The 25,013-nt window shown below is 36.9% G+C and overlaps 1 protein-coding gene across 1 annotated transcript in view; it reads right to left on the bottom strand.

Annotated features, from left to right (window-relative positions):
• The window catches only part of THSD7A (thrombospondin type 1 domain containing 7A), a 439,517-nt gene that overhangs the window by 151,112 nt on the left and 263,392 nt on the right, over nt 1-25,013 (bottom strand). Inside the window, exons 5-6 of the mRNA XM_049641551.1 lie at nt 23,731-23,886; nt 22,261-22,473 (exon numbers count right to left, since the gene is read on the bottom strand). Coding sequence (XP_049497508.1) covers nt 22,261-22,473; nt 23,731-23,886 — 369 coding nt within the window. The remainder of the gene's footprint in view (nt 1-22,260; nt 22,474-23,730; nt 23,887-25,013) is intronic.

Genomic DNA, 25,013 nt, shown 5'->3' on the forward strand with positions numbered 1-25,013 from the left:
AAATATATTTGATTCGGAATGTATGGTTAATGCATACTCTAAATCAACATGAAATAATTTTGTAGAAGAAGACTTCAAAAAAAGAAATGTTCTTTTTCCTGAATTTAACTAAAAGACTATGGAATTATTTTTATAAAACAGTAGGGAACCAGTCTTGCCTTTCTTAATTTTAGTGGGAGATATACACTTCCATTTTCTGGGGATACAAGACACGTTCCTCAGACACATTATTGTGTTTTTCACATTTAGTCTTTCTATTGACAAAAGCTACACTTTAAACCATCAGTAAACCCATTTTAAAATGCTTTTACCAAATTAGAACAAGAGGATATTACTCTGTGAACAATGGTAAAGGATTCTTTTATGACTCACATGCAACTTTATTTTTTATTTTCCCTTAACTGCAGTCAGTAGATCATCCCAGAATACAGCCATCTAAATAGCCATGTAAACAGAATACATGCCATGTAAACAACAGTAAAGTTACTTATTTAAATCGACCTAAGAAATGACATTGTGTGCATGTCAAATGAAAATATACAAAAATAACTTTTTAAATAAAAAAGATAAGAACTATCAAATTTTAACCATTTTTAATAATGTCATAGATCAATTTTAGCAATAGGAAGCTTAAAAAACTTACTATGTGTAAGTAACAGAATTAATATAATTACACTATTATTGTTTCAAGTATTCCTGACACATAAAATATAAAATTACAGCTTTCACTGATATTATTATATCAATCTTTCATACTCTTATGTAGATGTCAGAAAAGTGTATGTATAAAGCTCAAATAGGGATTTCCCCAATAATTATTAAAGATATTCTTATAGGTACATTATCAGGGGTCTTTAAAATAAAAATAAAGTATTCAATATAACTTCTTTATTCATTTACTTGCTAGATTATACTCATTTGGAACATTCCTTCTTTCATTAGCATTATGACAGCCCGTAAAAAGTCCTTCACATAAAACATAAATTCTACAACATATGGATATATTTCCCCACTTTCTAAATTTAATGTGTGACAGGGGAACAAAAGAACATCAACATCACTGATTAAAAACAAATTTCATGGCAGTAAAATTTGCAGGGTTATGCTTAGATCAAATTTTATTTTATAGACAAACAAAATTTTGGATTAGTTTAAAAAAGAACAAGAGTGTCTCACCCTTCCTTCCTCCCTTCTGTAGTTAGAGTTCTATTTCTAAATGATCTGATTATACCACTTCCCTAGCAGAACACTTTTAATTCCAATGGATGAAACAGAGTCTCTTTATTTTTTTTATTTATTTTTTTTTTTTAATTTTTTTTCAACGTTTTTTATTTATTTTTGGGACAGAGAGAGACAGAGCATGAACGGGGGAGGGGCAGAGAGAGAGGGAGACACAGAATCGGAAACAGGCTCCAGGCTCCGAGCCATCAGCCCAGAGCCTGACGCGGGGCTCGAACTCACAGACCGCGAGATCGTGACCTGGCTGAAGTCGGACGCCCAACCGACTGCGCCACCCAGGCGCCCCAAACAGAGTCTCTTTAACTAAGCTTCTTTCATGTTTTGTACCATCCACAGAGACTCATCTCCTCCAACTTTCCAAATACAAATTCTGCAGTGAAAAGTACAAATGTTTACAGCTCCCAGATATCTTAAGTTTCTTCACACTTCTATATGCCTGCAAGGCTGCTCTGAACTGAAAATATACTGACCTTCTTCAGAATCTTTATTTATCCTTTGAGTTAACACATAAGTCATCTTTTTTCTAAAGCCTTCAGTTACCCTCCAAGGTAGAAAGTAAACTCTACCTGCTCTGCCCCTTAGCACCCTCAATATATTTCAATTGTAGCATATGTGCTGCCGAAGCGAGCACCTGAATGTATTTCTAGTTTAAAAATTACTGCATTGTTTAAACAATTTGATTACACATTTTCCCATCTCCAGCTAGCTGCCATTATTAATACGACTATCACCAGCATATACTACAATGCCTGAAAGGGAGCAGATACAGTAAATGTTGTGAAAGGAATGAATGGATCGATCCAGGTGGCAGACATGAAAATCTATGTTCAAACCAAGTCAAACTGTTGTTTATGAGATCAGAACTTCTCTAGAGGGTTCCAGCTCTCTCACCAATACAGCCATCTCCTCGGTTATAGCTCCTAGAAAAGCCCAGACTAAATATTCATAAGGCATAAATTTCTCACTTAAAAATCCTGATGTAGCTCTGAATCAAAGTTGGCACTTTGTAATCTTAAGTTAAAAAATCAAGAAGACATTTTGTGACATCATGTCATTTCTATCACGATCTCAGCAACAATTTACTGCAATGTCAAAAGTTAGATGAGAAAATAATCCCATTTATAAATGCAACAAAAAGAGTAAAATACTAAGGAATAAACTTAACCATGGAGATGAACACCTGTACTCTGCAAACTAAAAAACACTGATAAAAGAAACTGAAGATGACACAAACAACTGGAAAGATATATCATACTCAAGGATTCAAAAAATTAATACTGTTTAAATGTCCATATTGTCCAAAGCAATCTACAGATTCAATGCAATCCTTACCAAAACCAATGTCAATAGCATTTTTCACAGAACTAGAAAGTAATCCTAAAATTTGTATGGTGCCACAAAAGACCCTATAGCCAAAACCATCTTGAAAAAGAAGAACAAAACTGAAGTATCACAATCCCAAATTTCAAGATATATTACAAAGCTACAGCAGTCAAAACAATATGGTACTAGAACAAAAACAGACATATAAATCAGTGGAGAACAGAAAGTCCGGAAACAGACCCATGATTATATGCCCAAATAATCTTCAACAAAGAAGTCAAAAATATACACTGGGAAAAAGTCCCTTCAACAAATGGTGTTGGGAAAACTGGACAGCGACATGCAAAAGAATGAAACTGGGCCACTTTATTACACCATACACACAATAAACTAAAAATGGATTAAACACTTAAATGTGAGACTTAAAGCCATAAAACTCCTTAAAGAAAACATAGGCAGTAATCTCTTAGATGTTGACCTTAGCAGTATTTTTCTAGATAGTCTCCTCAGGCAAGAGAAATGAAAGCAAAAATAAACTACTGGGATGACACAAAAATAAAAAGCTTTCACACAGTGAAGGAAACCATCAACAAACTAACAAGGCAACCTACTGAATAGGAAGAGATATTTGCAAATAATACAACTGATTAGGGGTTAATGTCCAAAATGTATAAAGGACTTATGAAACTTAACATCCCCAATACAAAGATTCCAATTAAAAGTGGACAGAAGATCTAAAAAGACATGTTTCTAAAGAAGACATATAGATGACCAAGAGATACCTGAAAAAATGCTCATCACTAATTATCAGAGAAATTCTAAATCAAAACCACAATGATCTATCACCTTACACTTGTTAGCATGGCTAGTATCAAAAAGACGAGAAATAACATGTGTTGCTTAGGATGTGGAGAAAAGGCAAACTTTGTGCACTGTTGGTGGAAACGCAAATTGGTGCTGTCACTGTGGAAAACAGAAAGAAGAATTCTCAAAAACTTTAAAACAGGACTACCATATGATGCAGTAATTCCACTACTGGGTATTTACCACCCCCCCGCCCAAAACTGAAAACACTAATTTCAAAATACATATGTACCCATATACATATTGCAGTATTATTCACAATAGCCAAGATATGGAAGCACTAAAGTATCCATCAATAGATGAAGGGATCAAGAAGGTATTATTCACACACACACACACACACACACACACACACACACACAGGAATATTACTCAGCTATTAAAAAGAATGAAATCTTGCCATTTGCAATAACATGGATGGACCGAGAGGGTATTAAGCTAAGTGATATGAGCCAAAGAAAGAAAAATAAATATGACTTCATGGATATAAAGAATCTAAAAAAAAAAAAAAACCCAAAAGAAAACAAACAAGCAAGCAAACACACAAACAGAAATGTATCCATAAATAGAACAAACTGATGGTTGCCAGAGGGAAGCATAGTGGGGGATGGATAAGATAGGTGAAGGGGAGTAGGAGATACAGGACTCTAGTTATGGAAGGAATTAAGTTATGGGGATAAATGGTGCAGCATGAGAAATACAGCGAATGGTATTGTTAACAGTGTTGTTTGTTGACAGATGGTGGTAGTGAGTACAGAAGCACATACAGAGTTACAGAAGGGCTATGTTGTATACCTGAAACTAACGTAACATTGTATCAGCTGTAAGTCAATTAAAAATGTTTTACTATCAACTAAAGAAAAAAAAGGTAGAAGAGAATAGGAATGAAAAAAAGATTTTGTAACAATAGTGTCCAAACAAAGAAACAAACAAAGGGTGGTAGAGGCACTTTAGACACTCCAACATTCCTGTTGGCCTACTTGTGCTTTGTTAAGGACAAATGTTTTCTTAATCTAACATCAAGTGCTCTGCAGAGACAAAACAATTTTCTCTTCTTCCACCCAGAATGTCACCCTGCATTCTTTTAACTGAGAAGCCCGTATAAATCAATTCATGTGGAAAAGCTTCATTACACCCTTTTTAAATATAATCTAGGGATTTTGCAAATATTTTCATAGACATGTTCATAAGGAAAATGGAGAGTGAAAACTTGTTTAGTGGTGAATTCTGGATGCATCTGGGAGTACAACCCAGGGAGCCACTCAGCCAAAGCAGGGACTTTCTAGTCTCCTTCTGTATCAGTTAGATCTCTTTGGGGATAAAAATAACAAAGAGACTTTATTGCCTTAAAAAATATCGGGGCGCCTGGGTGGCTCAGTCGGTTAAGTGTCCAACTTTGGCTCAGGTCATGATCTTGCATCCCGTGAGTTCGAGCCCCGCATCGGGCTCTGTGCTGACAGCTCAGAGCCTGGAGCCTGTTTCAGATTCTGTGTCTCCCTCTCTCTCTGACCCTCCCCCGTTCATGCTCTGTCTCTCTCTGTCTCAAAAATAAATAAACGTAAAAAAAAAAAAAAATTAAAAAAAATAAATTATAAAAAAATGTCTTTGGTAAATATTAAAAATGGCTCAGGTGAAGATAGATTCAAAAGCTCAAAAGACACCAATAAACACCTCCATCTCTGCTTTCTTCTACCTTTTATGTGATCAACGTCAGGTAGTGATGCTGGACTGCTCCAGTGTTTCTTTTAGTTATTTCTGCACAAGTTCTTGGGTGTTTTCTTTCTTGTTAGCCCGGATTGGGTCATACGTTCATCCTTAAAACTATCATTACAGCCGGGTAGATGGGATACAGCTTTGGGAGATGGGAATAATCCTAGCAAGCCTTATGAATAGGTTTAGGGGATGGATGAATTCCTCAAAGAAAAATCAGAGGCACAGCTGATGATCGAAGAGAATGAATGAATGTTGAGGAGGCAAGTAACACGTGATTAATATGTTTTAAGATTTTATACCAATTTAGCAATTTCTTTCAATCAAAGTTGTAAAATTTTAAGATATAAGATCAAAGATTTAAATATTTTACTGACTTGCTTAAAACTTCTTTATCCCCTCCAGCCTACTGGCGAAATTGAAAGTTATGAAAAAGCACTGTATGTTATGGCTTTTCATAGCTCATTCTCTGTTTCAACAACAGGTACCCCTGAAATAATAAATATCAGATTGAGGATCACAGCTAAGCGGCATCTCCTCTTTTACTTCCTAGTGTGGCGTTTTGGCGATTTGGGGGTGGGGGGAAGATATATTTTCTCCAGCTCCCATGTAATGCAGTGATAAGTATCAGTGGTTTTGAAGTTCAAAGATGACTACAAATTTCTTTTCTCATTATATTTAATTGCCATTCCATGAAAATATTGTCCGATTTTATGTAAGTCCAATTTCTGACTATAGTCAGTAACTTGTTATCTTGCTAAGGAAAGAAAGACTATAATTTTCTTTGCATGACATATTTAGTGCAATTCTTACACCATACTAATAAAAATGCACACTTATAATCTACTTTAAAATTAATAGTAAATTGTCACAAGAATGAATTTTCAAACTTTCATCAAACTGGAATAATCTTAGCTCTCGTCACAAGACATTACTAGCTCAATACAAGTTTGAATCAATAGTATGTGTCAAGTGGAAAAAAGAAACATCAATTCAGAGATATATTTCCTTGATCTAAGAAACAGGTAAAAGATTTTCAATTATGGAATTTAACAAGTGAAACCAGTGATATGTTTTTCTATTATGGAATTTACTATTATATACTTATTATTTTCTGATATCTAGAAGAATAAATAGGCACATATTCCTTTAAGGCAGTATAGATACATACAAACATATGCTGTGAAAATAAGTATACTTATTTAGTGAGGATATTATGAAAATAGACTGTAAATCATTTAATCGGTATAGGTAAGTAATAAAATTCCTATCCTTGGCCAAACAAAGAAAAAAGAACAATCTTTGTGCTTAGTTAACTTTTTCACTATTGAAGTCATCTGAGATGAATGATCATAACAGCAAATACTTAAAACAGTTTTTATCATGTGTCAGGCACAGTTCTTACTGCTTAACATCTATTAACTCATGTTTACTCTTACTGCTTAACATCTATTAACTCATGTTTACTCAACAATATTATGAGTAGGTAATTGTACTATTTGTATTTCACAGATGAGGAAACTTAGTCACAGGGGATTTAAGTAACTTGCCAAAAAGAATGGCAAAGTTAGCATCTGAACCTATACTCCCTGTTTCAATGACTGGGCTCCAGAAAATTGAATCTCAACAAATAACAGTCTAATGATAAAATACTGTGAGAAGAATCCTCCAGATTATAGGATTTTATGAACATTCTATTTATTTTTTTCTTTTTATGCAAATGCAGTAGCTGTTTTGCTCTGGTGTTCTGGGACTTCAGCGTAATAGAATTTGAAGCCATATTGAGATGGTAACAGAGTGTGCAATTTGGTGTCATACTTTGTCTGACATCTGGTAGGCAAAGTTTGAATTTGCAGTGAGAGAAATAACAAAAATTTACTTAAGGAGAAACTGAGAGTCATTTTCTGAAAAGATGTGACATTTAGGGATAAAAGAAAGCAAGAAATCTGCCATGAATCAGAGACTTACTGACAATCTGTTATGTGAAACACAGCACTAAGAAATAGGTATACAAAGCGAAATTAGGCATGATCCTTGCCCCATAGTAAAGTATACAGAGGATAGTAGGCAACAGTAAAGTGTAAATAACCAAATTCTGTAAAATGTATAATGGTATAATAAACAGAAGGAAAGAAAAGGCAATTGCTAAAAGGGCTGGATGAAATTGGGGAGACATTCCGTGACTCCCAAATGACTTTGAACTTTATGTAGAAAAGCAACAAACAGAAAGTCAACAAAAGATTTTAAGCAGCCAAATGACAAAATAAAGACAGGATTTATGGTGGTAGACCTACAATTCCAGAATAAGGAAAATCTTATGCAAAACAACATGAGTTATCTCTTTAAAAACAAGTAACTTATGGTCACTTGTCAGCTCAAACCCTTCAATGGATTCTCATCTTAGAGTAAAAGACAAAGACCCTAGATGGCCTCACTTCTTCATAAACTCTCTGACCTCATCCAGATTATTCTTCCCGTGATTCACTCTTTTCCAACCACACTGGCTGCCCTGTTGTTCCCCAGATTCAAAGGCAGTTCCTACCTCAGGATCTTGCATTTGGTGTTCCTTCTGGAAAGAATATTATATTCCCAGATTCTCAAAGGACTTACTTTTCCACTTCTTTTATGTCTCTTCACAAATGTCACTCTAACAGGACTGAACAAACTGTGGGGCTATGAATGAGGTGAGAAACACTGGAAACACTAACTTTGGAGGAAAGATGATGAGTCTGGCTTTGTTACATGGTGATTTTGAAATGTCAGCAGGATGCAGTTGAGGTTTCCAGGTGTAGTTCTATAGCAGAAGGTTGAAAGGGAATGTTAACACTTAAGAAGCAAAGAAAAAAATCTATATAGCATATAGGAAACAGAATAAGTAGCCTGTGTAGATTAAATACATCTACAAATTCTGATGAGTACCTCCCATCAAAAGGTATAACTGATTCTACTATCCCTTGAATCTGGCTGGCCTTGCAACTTGCTGTGACCTAAGAATGTGGTCTAAGTGACCTTTTGATTGTTCCAGAACCCAGACATGAAGAGATCATTCATCTGTTTTGCCTTTTTGGAACAATGTCCTAAAATGACCTTGAAAATAAGCCAGTGTAGTCTACTGGACTATGAACGGATACATGGAGGAAAAACATGGTAACTTCATTGAAATTAATGAGGCCAACAAGGACATCCCAGTCACGCCTGCTCTCTGGCTGAATGAAGCTGCATCAGTGATCTCAAAACTGCCCAACCAACCAACAGAATTGAGAAAAAAAAAACTTTTAATCATTAAGTTTAGAGTGGTTTGTTACGCAGCATACATATCTGGCATAGAACTTAGTACCTAGAAATGGGGTGTCACTTGAACAAAAACCTAAAACATGGAGGGATGACTGTGAGACTTGTGGTGGGTAAAAGATGAAAGGAGGTGAGATGACATTTAATGGAGGCTGGAGAAAGAATCTCATATTACATATTGATGGAAAAGTTGGGAAAACAGTTACTTATGAAAACTTACAAAATAGAAAATGTATCTAAAGAACCTGTGGATACAGATAAGGATATTTTCAGGAAAAATGTTAAAAATGTCAATTCAATTTTTCCTCTTGAGGATGAGATGCTATAGGGACAGAAATAAACGAAAGAGGGAGTAAGAGTGTGCAAGTAGAATTTAGATAATGCCTTGATGTGTTGAAATGGAAAATAGAATGGTTTCTCACCCTTCGTTCTCTGGCAGAAGATTTTCAGAGTAATAAATGGCCTAAGGTAAAAATCAATTTAAGGATGTAGCTAAAAATTCTTTGATAATACCTCAGAAATAGTTAAGTGATTCCTAGAAGATTCTCTCAGTTAGATAAAAGGGCTTCTAATAATCTTAAAGGCATTTTCCAAAGCAGCTTCATACATGGTCCAAAGTAAAGACAGGCTTTTCTCAAAAACAAATTATATAAATTATGGATATTGCTTTTGGGGTACAGAGTGATCTCTAATGAGATCCATAAGAAACGCAAACATTACGTGTTGTATTGCTAAAAAACACTGCCAACTTGGTCTTAGAGAAACTGAAACAGTTCAAAATGAAAGAAAGGCCCCTGGGCTCTGTGATGTATATGGGCAGGAGGCAGATTTTAAAACTACATTTTTTTTAGTTTTAAAAAAACATGTATACTTTTGGTGAAGGGAAAAAGGGCCCTATTTTTTGAAAATAAATTACCCGAATGATTCAAATTTGCATTGTGCCCAGAAATTAAAATATCTTTCAACATGAAGGTCCTATTTTCTATGTTTTGACACCTTAAAACATTCTGCAGACGTTCAGCTAAACTGAAAGATTCTGTAGGATAATATTATTTTCAAAAAAAAAAAAAGAAAGAAAAAGAAATGAAAGAAACAAGGGGCGCCTCGGTGGCTCAGTTGGTTGGGTGACCGACTTCAGCTCAGGTCATGAGCTGTCATGAGTTTGTGAGTTCAAGCCCTGCGTCGGGCTCTGTGGTGACAGCTGAGAGCTTGGAGCCTATTTCAGATTCTGTGTCTCCCCCTCTCTCTGTGTCTACCCCTCCCCTGCTCACTCTTTGTGTCTCTCTGTCTCTCAATAATAAATAAACATTTAAAAAATTAAAAAAAAAAAGAAATGAAAAACAAACAAACAAACAAAAACCCCACAATAATCAAAAGAAGTTTGTAAACTCAAAGGCAAGGTTCCTGGATACAGGATTTAACTAGTCAGAAGAAAACTTAAGCATCACAATAAAATACTTTTTTAGAAAACAGAAAGGATTGGAAATATACAAGTTAGGGACAAACCTAAACCTTTACCAAAAACATTTAAAAAATACTCTAATACTATTATCCAAAATAATAATGTATTTTAGTGTATGTGTAGTATGGTACTATGTGGAAAATACAAACTACAATTCTGTTTAAGATGGCAAGTTCTAGAATTCTGAGTTCATCAAACAATACTATACATGACTTATATATATAAGACTGTTATATATACATACATTACATTGTATAATTTATTTTCTTTTTTCCTTCTTAAAAAATCTATGATTAAAGGGCAATAATGAATTATTTTGAGGTGCACAGAAGAGAATTTACGACAAGTTTCCGGTGAGAGAGAAAAACCCCAGCTCCTCTGAACATAAAAGCTCAAAGTAAGTATATACAATCAATCAATCAATCAATCAATCAATCAAAATAAAGAATAGCCACACCCAACTGCTGTATCTGACAAAATTCATCTATTTGTCAGTCAGACGCAGATCATGAGAGAGTGAATAATATAACTGCAGGAAAATTTTGGTATTCCTGGGTTAGGAGGGGGTGTACTTTGCACGTGGAGGGATTGAAAACAATTGTGACCCACAGGGTAGACTACTGTAAATTAATATTTTGGCCATAATTCTGTGTAATGTCTCTTACTGGGAGAAGAGTCTATTACCCTACCCATTAAATCTGAGTTGTCATTGCAACTAGCTTTGACCAAGAGAATGTGGCAGAAGTGACAATGTGCAGTTCAAGAGGCCTGCCAGCTTGTTTTTGTCTTCTCAGAGCAGTGCCATAAAACCACCACGTAAGAAAGCTGGTCTAGCTTATTGGAGGATGAGAGCCCATGTGGAGAAGCACGAGTGTACCTTAGTACACAGCACCAACTGTAAAATATGTGAGGGAGGCCATCTTGGACCTTCCAGTCATAGCTACACCTCCATAAATGAGCCCAGGTGAAACCTGAACTGGAACTTCCCAGAATCACGAGAAATCCTAATTGGTTTTATTTTCAGCCAGTAAGTTTTGAGGTGATTGTTAGCCAGTAATAGTTAAATGATCCACAGCCTGAGAAGTAGGAAGGGAACCAGAGGAAAGTGAAATCAATGAAGTCACATGACAATAAAGTCTGACAGAGGAGATAAAAGCAGAGTTGAAGAAGCAAACAAGGGATAATGGAAGGGAAGAGAGGTATCTGTTGGGTTTAATAATTCAACTCCTGTCTAATTTGACTGAAAGATGTCCTTTCCATCCATAGTGGCTTTTATTGACCCACCTTTGAACAAGGTGACTGCCGTGAGGTTTTTAAGGCACCTGGCTACCTATGATAAAGTGAAAGGGCTGTTGTCTTTTCTTTTTTTCTTATATTTGCCATTAGAGGTAATAGCTAACACTCAGTGGGACATTTATATCACATCTCATGAAGTGGTAAGTAAACTAGGCTTATTTAAATTTCATCAGAGTCTTGTGCTAATTCTCCCTTTGAAAAAGAAAATTCTTTATAAAACCCTACTCTTCGCCAAGAAATTTCTATGCAAAAGAACACTGGCTCAATCCAGATGGTTTCCTTACAAACAAAAAATAATTTTTACTAACAATATATCAAAATACACACACACACACACACAAAACACCACAGATCAGGTTATCTTATGCTAGATTTTTTAAGGCCAAAATAAAATTGTGATTACTACAAACCAACAGTAAAGAATAGTCTCTTGCCTTAAATTTTCTAAAAAGCTATAGCAACTTTCTCCTTTACAACAAATTAGAGAATCTCAATGCAATTATAGGAAAAAACTCCTATCAACAGTATTAGATGATCCTAATTGTAAAGTGACAGACCTTAGATTTAAGCATAACATCCAACCTAATTATATTTCAAAAACATTAAATGGCATAGCATTCTCCAGGAAAGCAACTTCTTAGATGACTTATTGCTTAAATTATAGAAAAACAATTCAGTTATAGGACATATTTTTGCATTTAAAAGATCAGCTTTTCCATGTAATGGCTGTATAATTTGTGTTAAAAAGTAGATGCCAGTTCTACAGAGTGATCATGCTTTTGCAACTGTGTTCTTATCTAGCACTACAGACGTTTGAAGTGACCTGAACTCAGAGTTTTGGCCAAAATTTTAGAAGTCAATCTTATTTAGGTTAGCTTCCATTCTAAATTTATACAAATTTTAACTTAAGTTTTCATAACTCCTCCCATTTGTTTATTATGATGTTCTTGTCCATCATTGATAAATAATTATGACAAAATATATCACAAAAGTTATTCTCCTGGTAGAAAGAACCAAAAATATGTATGAACACCCTCTTCAAGTTCTTAAAAAGGTATTGTAACATTTTCAAATATGAAACAATCTCAATGTCTGCTGCTTGATTGTTTTCAGATTTTTCAGCCTTCTGAAGTTCCATTAAAACTCAAGTAGAATTACTTGAATTTCACTGGGAAATTCAACAACCTCTTAAGAGACTGTGAATCCTCCCTCTCATTATTTTTCTGTTAGAATTTTCACGGGGCTAATACTTCTCTTAAAACTTTTGCTTCCAAATTATGCCTCCTCTGTCTCAAAATTTATCAGTCATTCCTAGGGTGATCATACCACTTGCTCTACAAAGCAGGACACTTATTAGAACAAAGGGGGTGGCATTAATAATGACCTCAAGAGCGGCGCCTGGGTGGCTCAGTCGGTTAAGAATCCTACTCTTGATTTCAGCTCACATCATGATCTCACGGTTCCTGGGATTGAGCCCTGTGTCAGAGTCTGCGCTGACAGCGTGGGGCCTGCTTGGGATTCTTTCTCTCTTTCTCTCTCTCTCTCTCTCTCTCTCTCTCTCTCTGCCCCTTCCCGGTTGTTCTCACTCACGTGTGTGCTCTCTCTCTCTCAAAATAAACCTAAAAAAATTAATGACCTTAAGAAAATGGTACTGTCCTGAACAAACCAATAAAATGGAATTACCTATTTCATACCAAAGGGTATTTCTAGTTAGCTGTGGCCATCCTCAAGCTTTTTCTTCCTTGAGATCCTTACTCTCATTTCTTCCAGACCCTTCTCACATCCTTTTTTTTATAACCCCCAAACTCTGTGCCTCTCTTTCCATTCTGCCACAGGTAGCTTAAAAATGCTATTTTATTTTGCAGAACTCAACTCTTATCATTAAGGCAATGTAAGGAGTACTGCCCATTTGTCAATCAAAAAGGTCCCATCAAATCATTTCCCTAAACTGGAAAACCTGTATCCTTTTGGGCCTTCCTTCTCTAGTGTAAAAGACACAATTACCAGGTGTTAGGTTTTAGTACATACAACATGTACAACCCTTCCCACTTTAATTCAATCTCTTCCTCGAAAATATTGTTGCACAGCTTGGAACTCCAGCGATCCCTTTTACTGGACCTTTGCTCCCATCTCTCACAATTCTGCTGCTAATATCTCATTCCTGACTTTCAGTTGAATGATCTTGGGCACTAGAGCTGTCTGGCTCATACAGAGAGCTAGAAGGTTCTGGGACCCACCTTCCTCCATCCTCTAGCAGTTGTGAGACAACAGTTGACTGGTGTGAGTATTAAAAGCCCCACTTTTGGGGCGCCTGGGTAGCTTGGTCGGTTAAGCATCCGACTTCAGCTCAGGTCATGATCTCATGGTACGTGGGTTCGAGCCCCGCGTCGGGCTCTGTGCTGACAGCTCAGAGCCTGGAGCCTGTTTCAGATTCTATGTCTCCCTCTCTCTCTCTGCCCCTCCCCTGTTCATGCTCTGTCTCTCTCTGTCTCAAAAGTAAATAAACGTTAAAAAAATTTTTTAAAAGCCCCACTTTTTCCCCCTAAAGCCACAACCTTTGGGGTTTAAACTCCAGAGTATCTCCCCTAATCAAACTGAGTCTCTAGCTTTGCTGTTTTCCTGTGCAGAAGAGTTAACATAGCAGGCCCAACAGTGTTATCCTAAGATGGCCTTATTCACTAGGTTGACCCAGAACTTCAATTTCTGGAGGTCTCCATTATTTTCTAAATGAGAAGTGTTGATCCCTGTACTTAAAGTATTTGCACAATGTGGCTTAGGTTGAACATGTGCTTTCCTTTTGGAGTATGGATGACTCCAGAGGATGACTATATGGCTGACTCCTGACGTAAACTCTGAATACCTACATAGGCTCAGAAGAGGTTACCTGAACACAGTGCTTCACAAATGTTGACACAACTCACTGGTGAAAAAATTACGCACATCCTGTTTGTCTCCATGGGGAGAGGAATCTTGGAAGCCTATGCCTGGTTTCTTCCAGACTTTTGCCCCATATGCCTATTCTCTTCACAGTTTTCGCTTTGTATTCTGTCACTGTAATAGATCAAAGCTGTGGGTATGTCTCTGTGTTGAGTTCTGTGAGTCCCTTTAGTGGGAGCAGTCTTGGGAACCCAAGACACATTACCTCTTCTCTATTTTGCTTCTTTATTCCCTCTCCTCTCACTGGTTTCTCCTGGGAGCACATCCTTAATAAACTGTGTGCATCAAATCCCTTGACCTGGCTTATGCTCCGAGGAGGATTTATGAATACTTTTAATTAGGCAAAATATTAGTCTCAACTATAAGCTTTATAACTTTTCTCTCTATTCTTGGATTGCTCTGCTCCCCATCCTTTAACTCCTCATCCTACATACCTCTGTCGCTCTTCAGATTGTTATTCTTTAAAAAAAAAAAGTTTATTCATTTTGAGAAAGAGACAGTGTGTGCACATGCGCATGTGACAGTGTGCGAGCAGGGGAGGGGCAGAGAGTCCCAGATAGGCTCAATGCTGTCAGCACAAAGCCCGATGGGGGCTCAATCCCACAAACTGTAAGATCATCACCTGAACTGAAATCAAGAGTTGGACACCTAACCAAATGAGCCCACCCAGGTGCCCCCCTTTTCTTACTTTAGAGAGAGAATGCATGTGCAAGTAGGGAAAAGGGACAGAGGGAGACAGAGAGAATCTTAAGCAGACTCCACACTCAACATGGAGTATGGAGCCCGATGTGGGGATGGATCCCATGTCTCTAGGATCATGACCTGAGCCAAAATCTGGAGTCAGCACTCAACCGACTGAGCCACCCAGGTGTCCCCAGACTTTTATTCATAATAAACATATATTTGGACAAATTAATTCAATGTTTATACAATTTATAAACTGGACACAGATTGTACTTCACGGTTTAAAATAAAAGAGAGCAGTACCTCACACCATCTCTCCCAACACCGAGTCTTGCCTTCCAGAGGTCAGAATTTTCAATGTTTTCTAGATATTTATTCCTGCATTTACCTCAAGATACTGAAATGATAACCCTTACATTAGTCTTACTACTGAATACATTGGAAAAAAGAAGTATGACATAAAGTACTCAGGAAATAAATAGTATGCAAGTATCCCTTTCCTCTACTCATATTTGGATGCATATTTCGTTCCAGAAGAAAGAAAAATTTCGGAAAGAGTAAGCAGTCACATGACAAGCCAGCCCTCTGGACATTAATATCATCGTTTCCCATCTTTTACAGTAGGTTCCTTTGGCATTTCTGATGATATGCAAAAGTGTTCCAAAAGATGTAGAAAAACTTACTATAAAGGCTTTCTTTGAAACTAATCTCAACATATTCTTGATCACAGGTCTTTTTTTAGCATTATCCAAATCCATTCAGTTTGCTTTGGTGCTGTGCTGGGGTAACAGATTTGGGTGTTAGGCTCCACCAAAACAATCCCTTTCTCATTTTACTACATTGGTTCATAAACTTCACTGCACATCAGAATGATCTAGGGAGCTTCATAAAAAAAGCAGCTTTCTTTCTAAAAATAAGGGGCAGGGACGCACCTAGGTGGCTCAGTCACTTGAGCATCTGATTCTTGATTTTGGCTCAGGTTATGATCCCAGGGTCATGAGATGAAGCCCCATTTCAAGCTCATTGAGTGTGGAGCTTTCTTAAAATTCTTTCTCTTTCTCTCCCTTTCTGTCTCTCCCTCTCCCCCCACCCCCCCCCCCCGCCCCCCGCCTCGACCTCACCTCTCTACCCCATTTGTGTGGTCTCTCTCTATAAAATAAAAAAAATGCAGCTTTCTGGCATTTGCCTCCACAGACTGAAATTCATTGGAGTCTGAATGAATTCAGACTTCTCTACGATTGGAGTCGTAGAGAAGACGACTTAGGAATCTGATTTTATAGTATACTTAAGGGGATTCTGGTACTGGGGGATCTAGAACACTCTGAAAAAATCGATCTGGAATTTCAAAGAGTAAACTAAAAAAAATATTTGAATAAAATGAATACATACATATGTCCATATATCTTATATCCACTTATAAAGACTGGTAAATATCTAATATAATTGATGTAGTACTACCATTTGTATATGAGGCATTTGTTGGCAGATGTTCTTAATAACCCAATAGGTTTTAACCATAATGGCATGATACAATGGTGTGTTCTAGTCAAGTTTTGGATGTATGGAAAACATTTGTTGTTAATGACATTTAAACTCAGTTGGTTTTAATAAATAAAGTAGAGTGATTAAAGGTTATTTATATAATAATTACATTTTCATTTATTTACGTTTTGACAGGCTTTACCCAATGGAAGAGGAAGAAGTTGAGCCAGAGGCATACTGCTTCAAGAATAGCATAATATACTGTTAGGGCCTTGGCTGGTCACTGCTTTTTCTACTGTACCCTTAGGAGCTATGTAATGATGAATTCTATTGATTTACTTCCACAAAAATATTGGTTTTTGGTTTCATGAAAATCTGAGTCAAGTATAAATGTGAGTCATAAATGTCAATGTCACTAGTTATATATTAACTGTTAATGATGCGGAGAAGAATAAGAAATGTAGCATAGGAGTTGTAGGCATTTTGAAACTGTTGAGATTCACTGCTTTAAAGAGCAATACTAATAACAAAATACAAACTGTGGCTTTGAAATTCTGATATCTGAAATAGAGCACATAGTAAAGAAATATGGATGGCACTACTTTTTTTTTTTCAATAGAGGGGAGGGATATGTGGAAACAATATTGGCTTTACAGTCTCCTTAAGTAATTAATACGACAATGGATCTTCTTATACAAAAATAATGGAAAAATATTCCATGCTCATGGGTTGGAAGAACAAAATTGTTAAAATGTCTGTATTACCCAAACCAATCTACATAGTCACTGCAATCCGTATCAAAATAACACCAGCATTCTTCACAGAACTAGAGCAAACAATCCTAAAATTTGTATGGCACCACAAAAGACCCCAAATAGCCAAAGTAATCCTGAAAAAGAAGACCAAGGCTGGAGGAATCACAGTTCCAGACTTCAGGCTGTATTACAGGCTGTAATCATCAAGACGGTATGGTACTGGCACAAGAACAGACACAATGATCAATGGAACAGAACAGAGAAACCAGACATGGACCCAAAAATGTATGGGCAACTAATCTTTGACAAAGCAGGAAAGAATATCCAATGGAAAAAAGTCTCTTTGGCAAATGGTGTTGGGAAAACTGGACAGAGACATGCAGAAGAATGAACCTGGACCACTTTCTTACACCTTATACAAAAATAAACTCAAAATGAATGAAAGACCTAAACATAACACAGAAGTCATCAAAATCCTAGAGAGGAAAACAGACAACAACCTCTTTGACCTTGGCCAGAGCAACTTCCTACTTGACAAGTTTCCGGAGGCAAGGGAAATAAAAGCAAAAATGAACTAGTGGGAGCTCACCAAGATAAAAAGCTTCTGTATGGCAAAGGAAACAATCACCAAAACTAAAAGGCAACCAACAGAATGGGAGGAGATATTTGTAAATGACATAGCAGATAAAGGGTTAGTATCCAACATCTATACAGAAATTATTGAACTCAACACCCAAAAACAAATAATCCAGTGAAGAAATGGGCAAAAGACATGAATAGCCAATTTTCTGAAGAAGACATCCAGATGGCTAACAGACACATTAAAAAATTGCTCATCACTCATCATCAGGGAAATAGAAAACAAAACCACAATGAAATACTACCTCACGCCTGTGAGAATGGCTAAAATTAACTCAGGGAATGACAGATGTTGGTGAGGATGTGGGGAAAGAGGCAAACTTTTGTACTGGTGGCGGGAATGTGAACTCGTGCAGCCACTGTGGAAAACGGTATGGAGATTCCTCAAAAAATTAAAAATAGAACTACCCTAAGACTCAGCAATTGCACTACTAAGTGTCTATCCTAAGAATATGGGAGTGCTGTTTCATAGGCACACTTGTACCCCAATGTTTATAAGCAGTGCTATTGATAATAGCCAAAGTATGGAAAGAGCCCAAGTGTCCATCAATGGATGAATGGATAAAGAAGATGTGGTATACATAATGGAGTATTACTCAGTGATCCAAAGAATGAACTCCTGCTGTTTGCAACAATGTGGATGGAACTACAGTGTATTTAGGCTAAGCAAAATAAATTGGTCAAAGACAAATATCATATGACTTCACTCATATGTGGAATTTAAGAAACAACAGATGAACATAAGGGAAGGGAAGTAAAAATAATATGAAAACAGGGAGAGAGACAAAACATAAGAGACTCTTACACACAGAAAACAAAGTGAGGGTTGCTGGAAGGGTTTTGGGTGGGGGGATGGGCTAAGTGGGCAAGGGGCATTAAGGAGGATGCCTGTTGGGATGAGCACTGGGTGTTATACGTAAGTGACGAACCACTAAATTCTATTCCTGAAATCATTATTACACTATATGTTAACTTGGAGGTAAATTTAAAAAAAAATTTAAAAAAGTGAAAAAAAAAAAAAAAAAAAAAAGACAACGGATCTTCTTCTTTTCCCCTTTCAGCCTAACAGTCTTGTTCTTTTCTAGCTCTAACCAACCAATCTGGTGTTGTACCAACCAAGACTACCAAAAGTACTCTTGCCACACCAAATTTATACCTTTAAATAAAACATGCAAATTTCACAAAACCTTAAATAGGGCAGATTTTGCTTTTTCTTAAAGGCCCAACAAACTCTAGGATTTCTCTCCCTTCCAACCCCAAATCTCACCATCAGACCTTTTGAATAGTTCTTGTATTTGTGCTGAGAGATTGGAAATTGCTTTTCTGATGATCTTTAAATTATGAGTGGTAATTTTTTTCTATTACACATCAAGTGTTTATCTTTTTCTGTAAAATCTGTCTTCTGAGTTCCCTTTCATCTCCCATTCCTGCTTACGCCCTCTGTCTGTTAGAGAATCTATGTAAAATTCCTCCTGTGTGCTCTGAAAAACCCTCCCCAATTCTGCTCCTTGGAGGACAACTGGAAAGATGAACAATAATCAGCAGCAAACCCCAGTGACTTTTGGGAGCCTGGACAAAGAATATTCCAGGGCAAAAAAATGGAGCCTTTCAATGCTTTGAGGTCATTAACAAAGTTGTGAAATTTGTGAGGAACGTGGGAGAAAAAAGGTCTTTTTATTATTTGCTAACATTCACAGGCTCTAATTCTTCATTTCCCTAGTTGAGCTTTAACTTAATTATAAAACAAAATCTATAGCTGCAGCCAGGCCTAGAGGTAGAGTCTGTACAACTAATCAACTTTAATTCCCTGGGTTCGATTTAATTACAAAACAACATTTGGTGCAGCTGCTAAACACTTACCAGGTGACCACATGATAATAGTGGAGGAGTATTTACAAGTCTCCAGCTTTTGCTCTATTCTATCAGCACAATTAGGTTTCAGCAATATATAAATTTGAGCAGCCTGTAGGGCTTATAATAATAAAGAATTTTCTTGTACTAGTTGAGCCAGTTAAAATACTGAGTTGCACCATGACCAATTCATGTCAGCAAGTAAACTTGAATGATGAAACAGATGTCCTGATAAAGGACAGTAATAACACATTGAATGTCAATAGTATGTTTCTTTTTCTTAATTGATTTTTTTGGGGGGGAGACAGGAAAAGTGAAGTCAGCATATGTATACTGTGAGCTACCAATGTGCTTTTTGGGCTATAATGTACATTACTTTTATTCAATATAACTAGACATACATAACTCATTCTTCTGCTTGTTGTTTAGTGTTCCATAAGACAATTTAGGGGGTTATTACTTGTGCTACAAAATATTTTTTACCTGACAAAATTAAAATTAATCACTGATATGTTTAAAATAGCCAGTTCTTCTAGTATATTTAAAATATACTGAATTCATACAAACATCCAGGAAGATCAATGCATTAAGTGAGATCTGATTTTTCATTTGATAATATTTAGACAGAAGTGCCATGCACAATTAACTTTTTATTTTAATGTTTTTGTCATCTTTGTTCACTCAAATACACCTTTTACAATGTGTGGGATCACAGTTCCTCCCAAGGTGTATAGGAGGATAAGAAAAATTATTTGAATTTAGGCAAAAAAATAAGCAGTATCAGTAAGGGAGTTACCAGTGATACTGAAATAAATATGACCTGTACTGTTTTTACAGCAACTCAGAAAGAAGATAATACAGATTGCCATCTAATCCAAATAAACATCTGAAGTTGTGGTTAAGTGCAACAGAACGCATTTCTTTTGCTTCTTCTCCCCATTAGATGTCAATCTCCTTTTCTTTGCCTTTAGAGTGGAACTGGGTAAAAGCTAAAGAGAGGATGTATCATAGGTAATTATATCTATGAAAGGCAGAAAATCTAGAAAAAAGCAGAATGCATAAGATGCATCATAAAATTTCTACAGCAATAATCCCCTTCCTCTGCCTTCAACCTCAAGTGCTGGTTTGAATTTTACCTAAGGCTGTCCCACATGAAAATGCTGGACCCTGGACAAAGACAACACTATGCGTTTCAAAGTCGAAAGGCTAATTTCTCAGTACTAGCAGTGTCTGTCAGTGTCTTACCCCAGAGAGTATCTTTCTCTACTGAACAGTGACTGAGTCACAGGAGGAAACAATTCTGCTTGCTGGAAGAAAATAGGATGGAAGGAATTATGATGCTTACCAGATGTTCCACTGCCCCTGAGGGGGTACCAGAATGTTTCCGCATGTGCTGTAAACAGCATAAACTGTCAGATCATGGGGCCCTGGGGCTTGGTGCTCATGCTGCTCTGATGTGCAGAGTCACAGCACTCGAGAGTTGGAGGGACCCTTACAGACGATTTTAGTCAAAGGTTTTAAACTATGGCGCAAGGAGTTCTAGGTTTCCTCAGTGTGACTCAGAGATTACTGAAGATTAAGGGGGTCTCCCCAGAACAGTAGCAGTGTTCATGGAGAGAATGTAAAAATCTTGTATTAGGATAACAACAAAACAGGATATTTTATCAAACAAAAAATCAGGTATGAATGTCTACAGTAATTCCTGTACTTTGAGAAAGGAAACTTGTGGAAAATCACCATCCCAGTCGCTCTATGACATTCCTAGAGGTGAGGTCCCCAGAAACCAGGGGTTGATTCTGGAAATCTAGGTTGCAAAAGGCCATGTGGTTCGGGAGTCTGGAAATTAAATTATTCCCCTAAGATTCAACATCAAGGCAGGAAATAAAAGCTTCTCGATTCAAGTCAACCAATTCTTATAATCCTTTATGCACATATCTATGGCGAATAAAAAAATACCACTTAGAAAAGTTACCTTTCCATGCTTTAAAAATTTTTTTTTAATGTTTATTTATTTTTGAGAGAGAGAGAGAGAGAGAGAGAGAGAGAGAGAGCATGAGCGAGCAAGCAGGAGCACACAAGCAAGCGAGCACGAGCAGGGGAGGGATAGAAAGGAAGAGGGAGCCACAGATCCTAAGCAGGCTCCAGGCTCTGAGCTATCAGCACACAGCCTGGCCTGGGCTGGAATTCACAAACCCTGAGATCATGACCTGAGCCAAAGTCAGACGCTTAACCAACAGAGCCACCCAGGTGCTCCTGTTCTTAAATGGCAATTTAATACTTTATTGCCTTGATGATGATATAATTCTTATTCTGTTACTGGCTTCCAAATTTAAAAAATACCGTGATTGTTCAAAGAACCTCCTCATTGCCACCATTAGAGAGACAGAGAGAGAGAGGGAGAGACAGACAGAGAGGGAGGGAGGGAGGGAGAGAGAGAGAGATTAAGTGAGAGACTGAGAAAAAGGGGAGAAGGAAAGGACAAGGGAAGGAAAGGAAAAGAAGGAAGGAAGTAAGGAAGAAGGTTGGAAGGAAACAAAGAGGAGAAGGGAGAGAGAGAAGGGAAGATGGGAGGGAGGGGAAGAAATGAGGAAGAAACAGCTATTTCTGTGTTTGTAAATAGAGCCCATTATAATAAAGGGGTGTGAGATTTTAACATAAAGTAAGGCATAATCTCCAGGGTTAAAGAGACATTTGTAAAAGCAGGGTAGATACACCTGCCTGACTCACCGTCACTGTTGATGCACACAACCTCCTGAACCTGAGTGCCTGGGCCACATTCCTTTCCATTGTCTGGTTCACAGTCTCCGAGCCTCACTGCTTTCCATTCATAGCAGGATGGCTCTTCACAGGGAATGGCTTCCAGTAAGTGAGGGCAGTTCCCAGTGCCCCCAGAGCCTCCAGTGGGCTCATTGGTAATCCGCCGCTTCCTCAGTTTGAAACCTGAATTGTTGGGGAAGGAAGATATTTATTGTTTCTGTCATGGTTGAATATTTCAGAAGGCTGAACGAAAACTTGAGTGAAAGCTGGATGAGGGTAGAAGGTAGAAGTCAGATCTGCTTTAATCACTAGTGCATCCTCAAACTCTAGCTTAATGTGAGCTCTTTAATCATTTATTAAATGAATAAATAAATTAACAGAAGGGCCAAAGAGGGAAAGCAAGTAAAGCCATATAACTGTCATCTCCTTCATAGGACAGGAGAGAGGTAGAGAGGCAGAAGCAGAGAGAGACAGACAGACACACAGATAGAGAAAACATACATACACATACACAGAATGAATTTGGTTTTTTTGGAAAGTCTATAGTTATAAAATATTCAAAGAAACAATGAAATCTCAAGCTATTTGGAAGTATTCATGACTAACGTGCTATTCCTTTGAATTCTTCAACACTATTGTGTAATTAAATCTAAAAAGATACCTCTGAGAAGTTGGATGGTTCCAGATAAATTGTCTCTTTGAGCCTTAGTTGATTTTAGATGCTCTGGAAATATGAACTAGTGATATAAAGCAACTGGGCTCTAAGGAGAAGTCTTCAGAGTTGTGCCCTGTGCTTTAACAGTACCTAACTGTAGTCCTTCTGGACAGTGCATAACAAAATTAATGTCTGTTTATTGCCATGTAAACATATTAAAATCACTAGCAAAATTAATAAGTCTGTTTATTACTATGTGAACATATTAGAATCACTGGAAGACTGTCTTTGAAAGGAAATAAGAAAATGTTTTCCATTACTAGATCATGTGAAAATTACCCCATCGTGTCCACCATATAAGAAACCACTGCATTTATTCTAATCCTCATAAATACGTGATTTGCCTCATAAAAGCAATAGAGTTTTTTTTCTTTACCTTCAAAGTAATAAGGAGTTATGTCTATTGAGAACTAGCTATGGATCAGGCATTGAAGTAAGTGCTTTATGTTTATTATCCCATCGATTCTTTAAAGAAAACATGGGTAGCAGATATTACATCCCTCTTACAGATAAGTGGACAAAGATTTAGATAATTAACTTCAGTTTTAATGTTCTGGTACCAACATCAGAGTAGGTTTATTCATCTTTTGCAATCAATACTCTTTAGCCATTCTGGAAAATATCACAAATGAATAATCGCAAGTAACACAGAGGAGCATTTTAAAATAATTCACACTTGACTCAACTGATAGGAGTTTTAAGCATGTCATGTTAATAGGACATACCTTTTTTGCCTTGCTGGTCATTACAGTTTTCATAAGTACAAGGTCCCCAAGCTGACCAAGGTGACACCTCACATTCAATAGGACAGGGAATGTGACACAGCTGTGTAGTATTAGGAACAGGGCCAGTGCATGATTTCAAGTCCACTGGTTTTGCGGCTGTTTGGAGAAAAATACAGAGATCACTTAAGAATTAAACAAATTATTATGGTCAACAAAATGATTTTTCTATGTGTGTGTATGGAGAAGGACAAGTGCCACCAAGACATTATTCCACTGCTTCTTAGCTACATCCTAGAAAAAAAGGAGAAGGAGTGGGGGGAAAAAGCAGTATAGTGTGATCCACGGAAACTGGACTAGACGCCTTGGAGACTGGTTGATCTCCAGCTTTACCACTTATTAGCCATGTGGTTAATAATGTCAAGACTAACTTTCCTCATCAGTAAAATAATCCTTAAGGTTAACTGTATCTCTTAAATTGTATATTTAGATTCTAATTAAGTGGCATCTGGTTTAGAGGACTCAGGAAAGCGGGAGAGGGCCAATGACAATAATATATATATGGAAAAAGTCTCCACCGCATGGCTTCTGCTGGATGAGTCTCCTTTCCATTTTGGTCCACAGAGAGCTAACCGGTAGATACAATAAAGAGCTCATGAAACCAATGTGGTGTCTCCCTCCCCCTCCAGCTAGAGGACTCACCAGATACTTCTCAGAACTTTTACAGTATATATTATCTACCTATGTGATCCAAAACACAGAACTCTTAAGACAACTAATTTATAATTGACCATGTCTGTTCATAAGTTGACCAATGAACCCTATATATTTTTTGCTTACCCTTGCTTCTCTTCTGTTTTGATGCCTGGAGTTTGGCTATTTTGTATAGGACACATTTGACAGTTAATGTCAAGATGTGTCCATACTTCTGGTTAAAAATGACTAAGAAAGAAACATATTTGAAGCTATATGGACAACAGAAGAAAATCAAGTTTAGCAGTATATAACATATAGCTGTAGTTGCTTTTGTGTTATAAATTTTAAGAAGTAAATGTCTTAGACATTCCCTTTAATAAAAGCTAGTTGCTGCTTATGTCTGATAATTTGGAATGCCAACCCTTTCATAAAGGACTGAAATAAGGGAGGTCTTAGACAATTCTTATTCTCTTTATGTGAAGAACTATCAAATTCCAATCACATGGGTTACATTTAGAAGCTCATAGAGAAATTAAGATATTGTAAGCTATATTATCCTAACTTTTAAATAAACGTAAATATATCTGCTT

Source organism: Panthera uncia, chromosome A2 (assembly GCF_023721935.1).
Source record: "Panthera uncia isolate 11264 chromosome A2, Puncia_PCG_1.0, whole genome shotgun sequence".
NCBI lineage: Eukaryota > Metazoa > Chordata > Mammalia > Carnivora > Felidae > Panthera > Panthera uncia.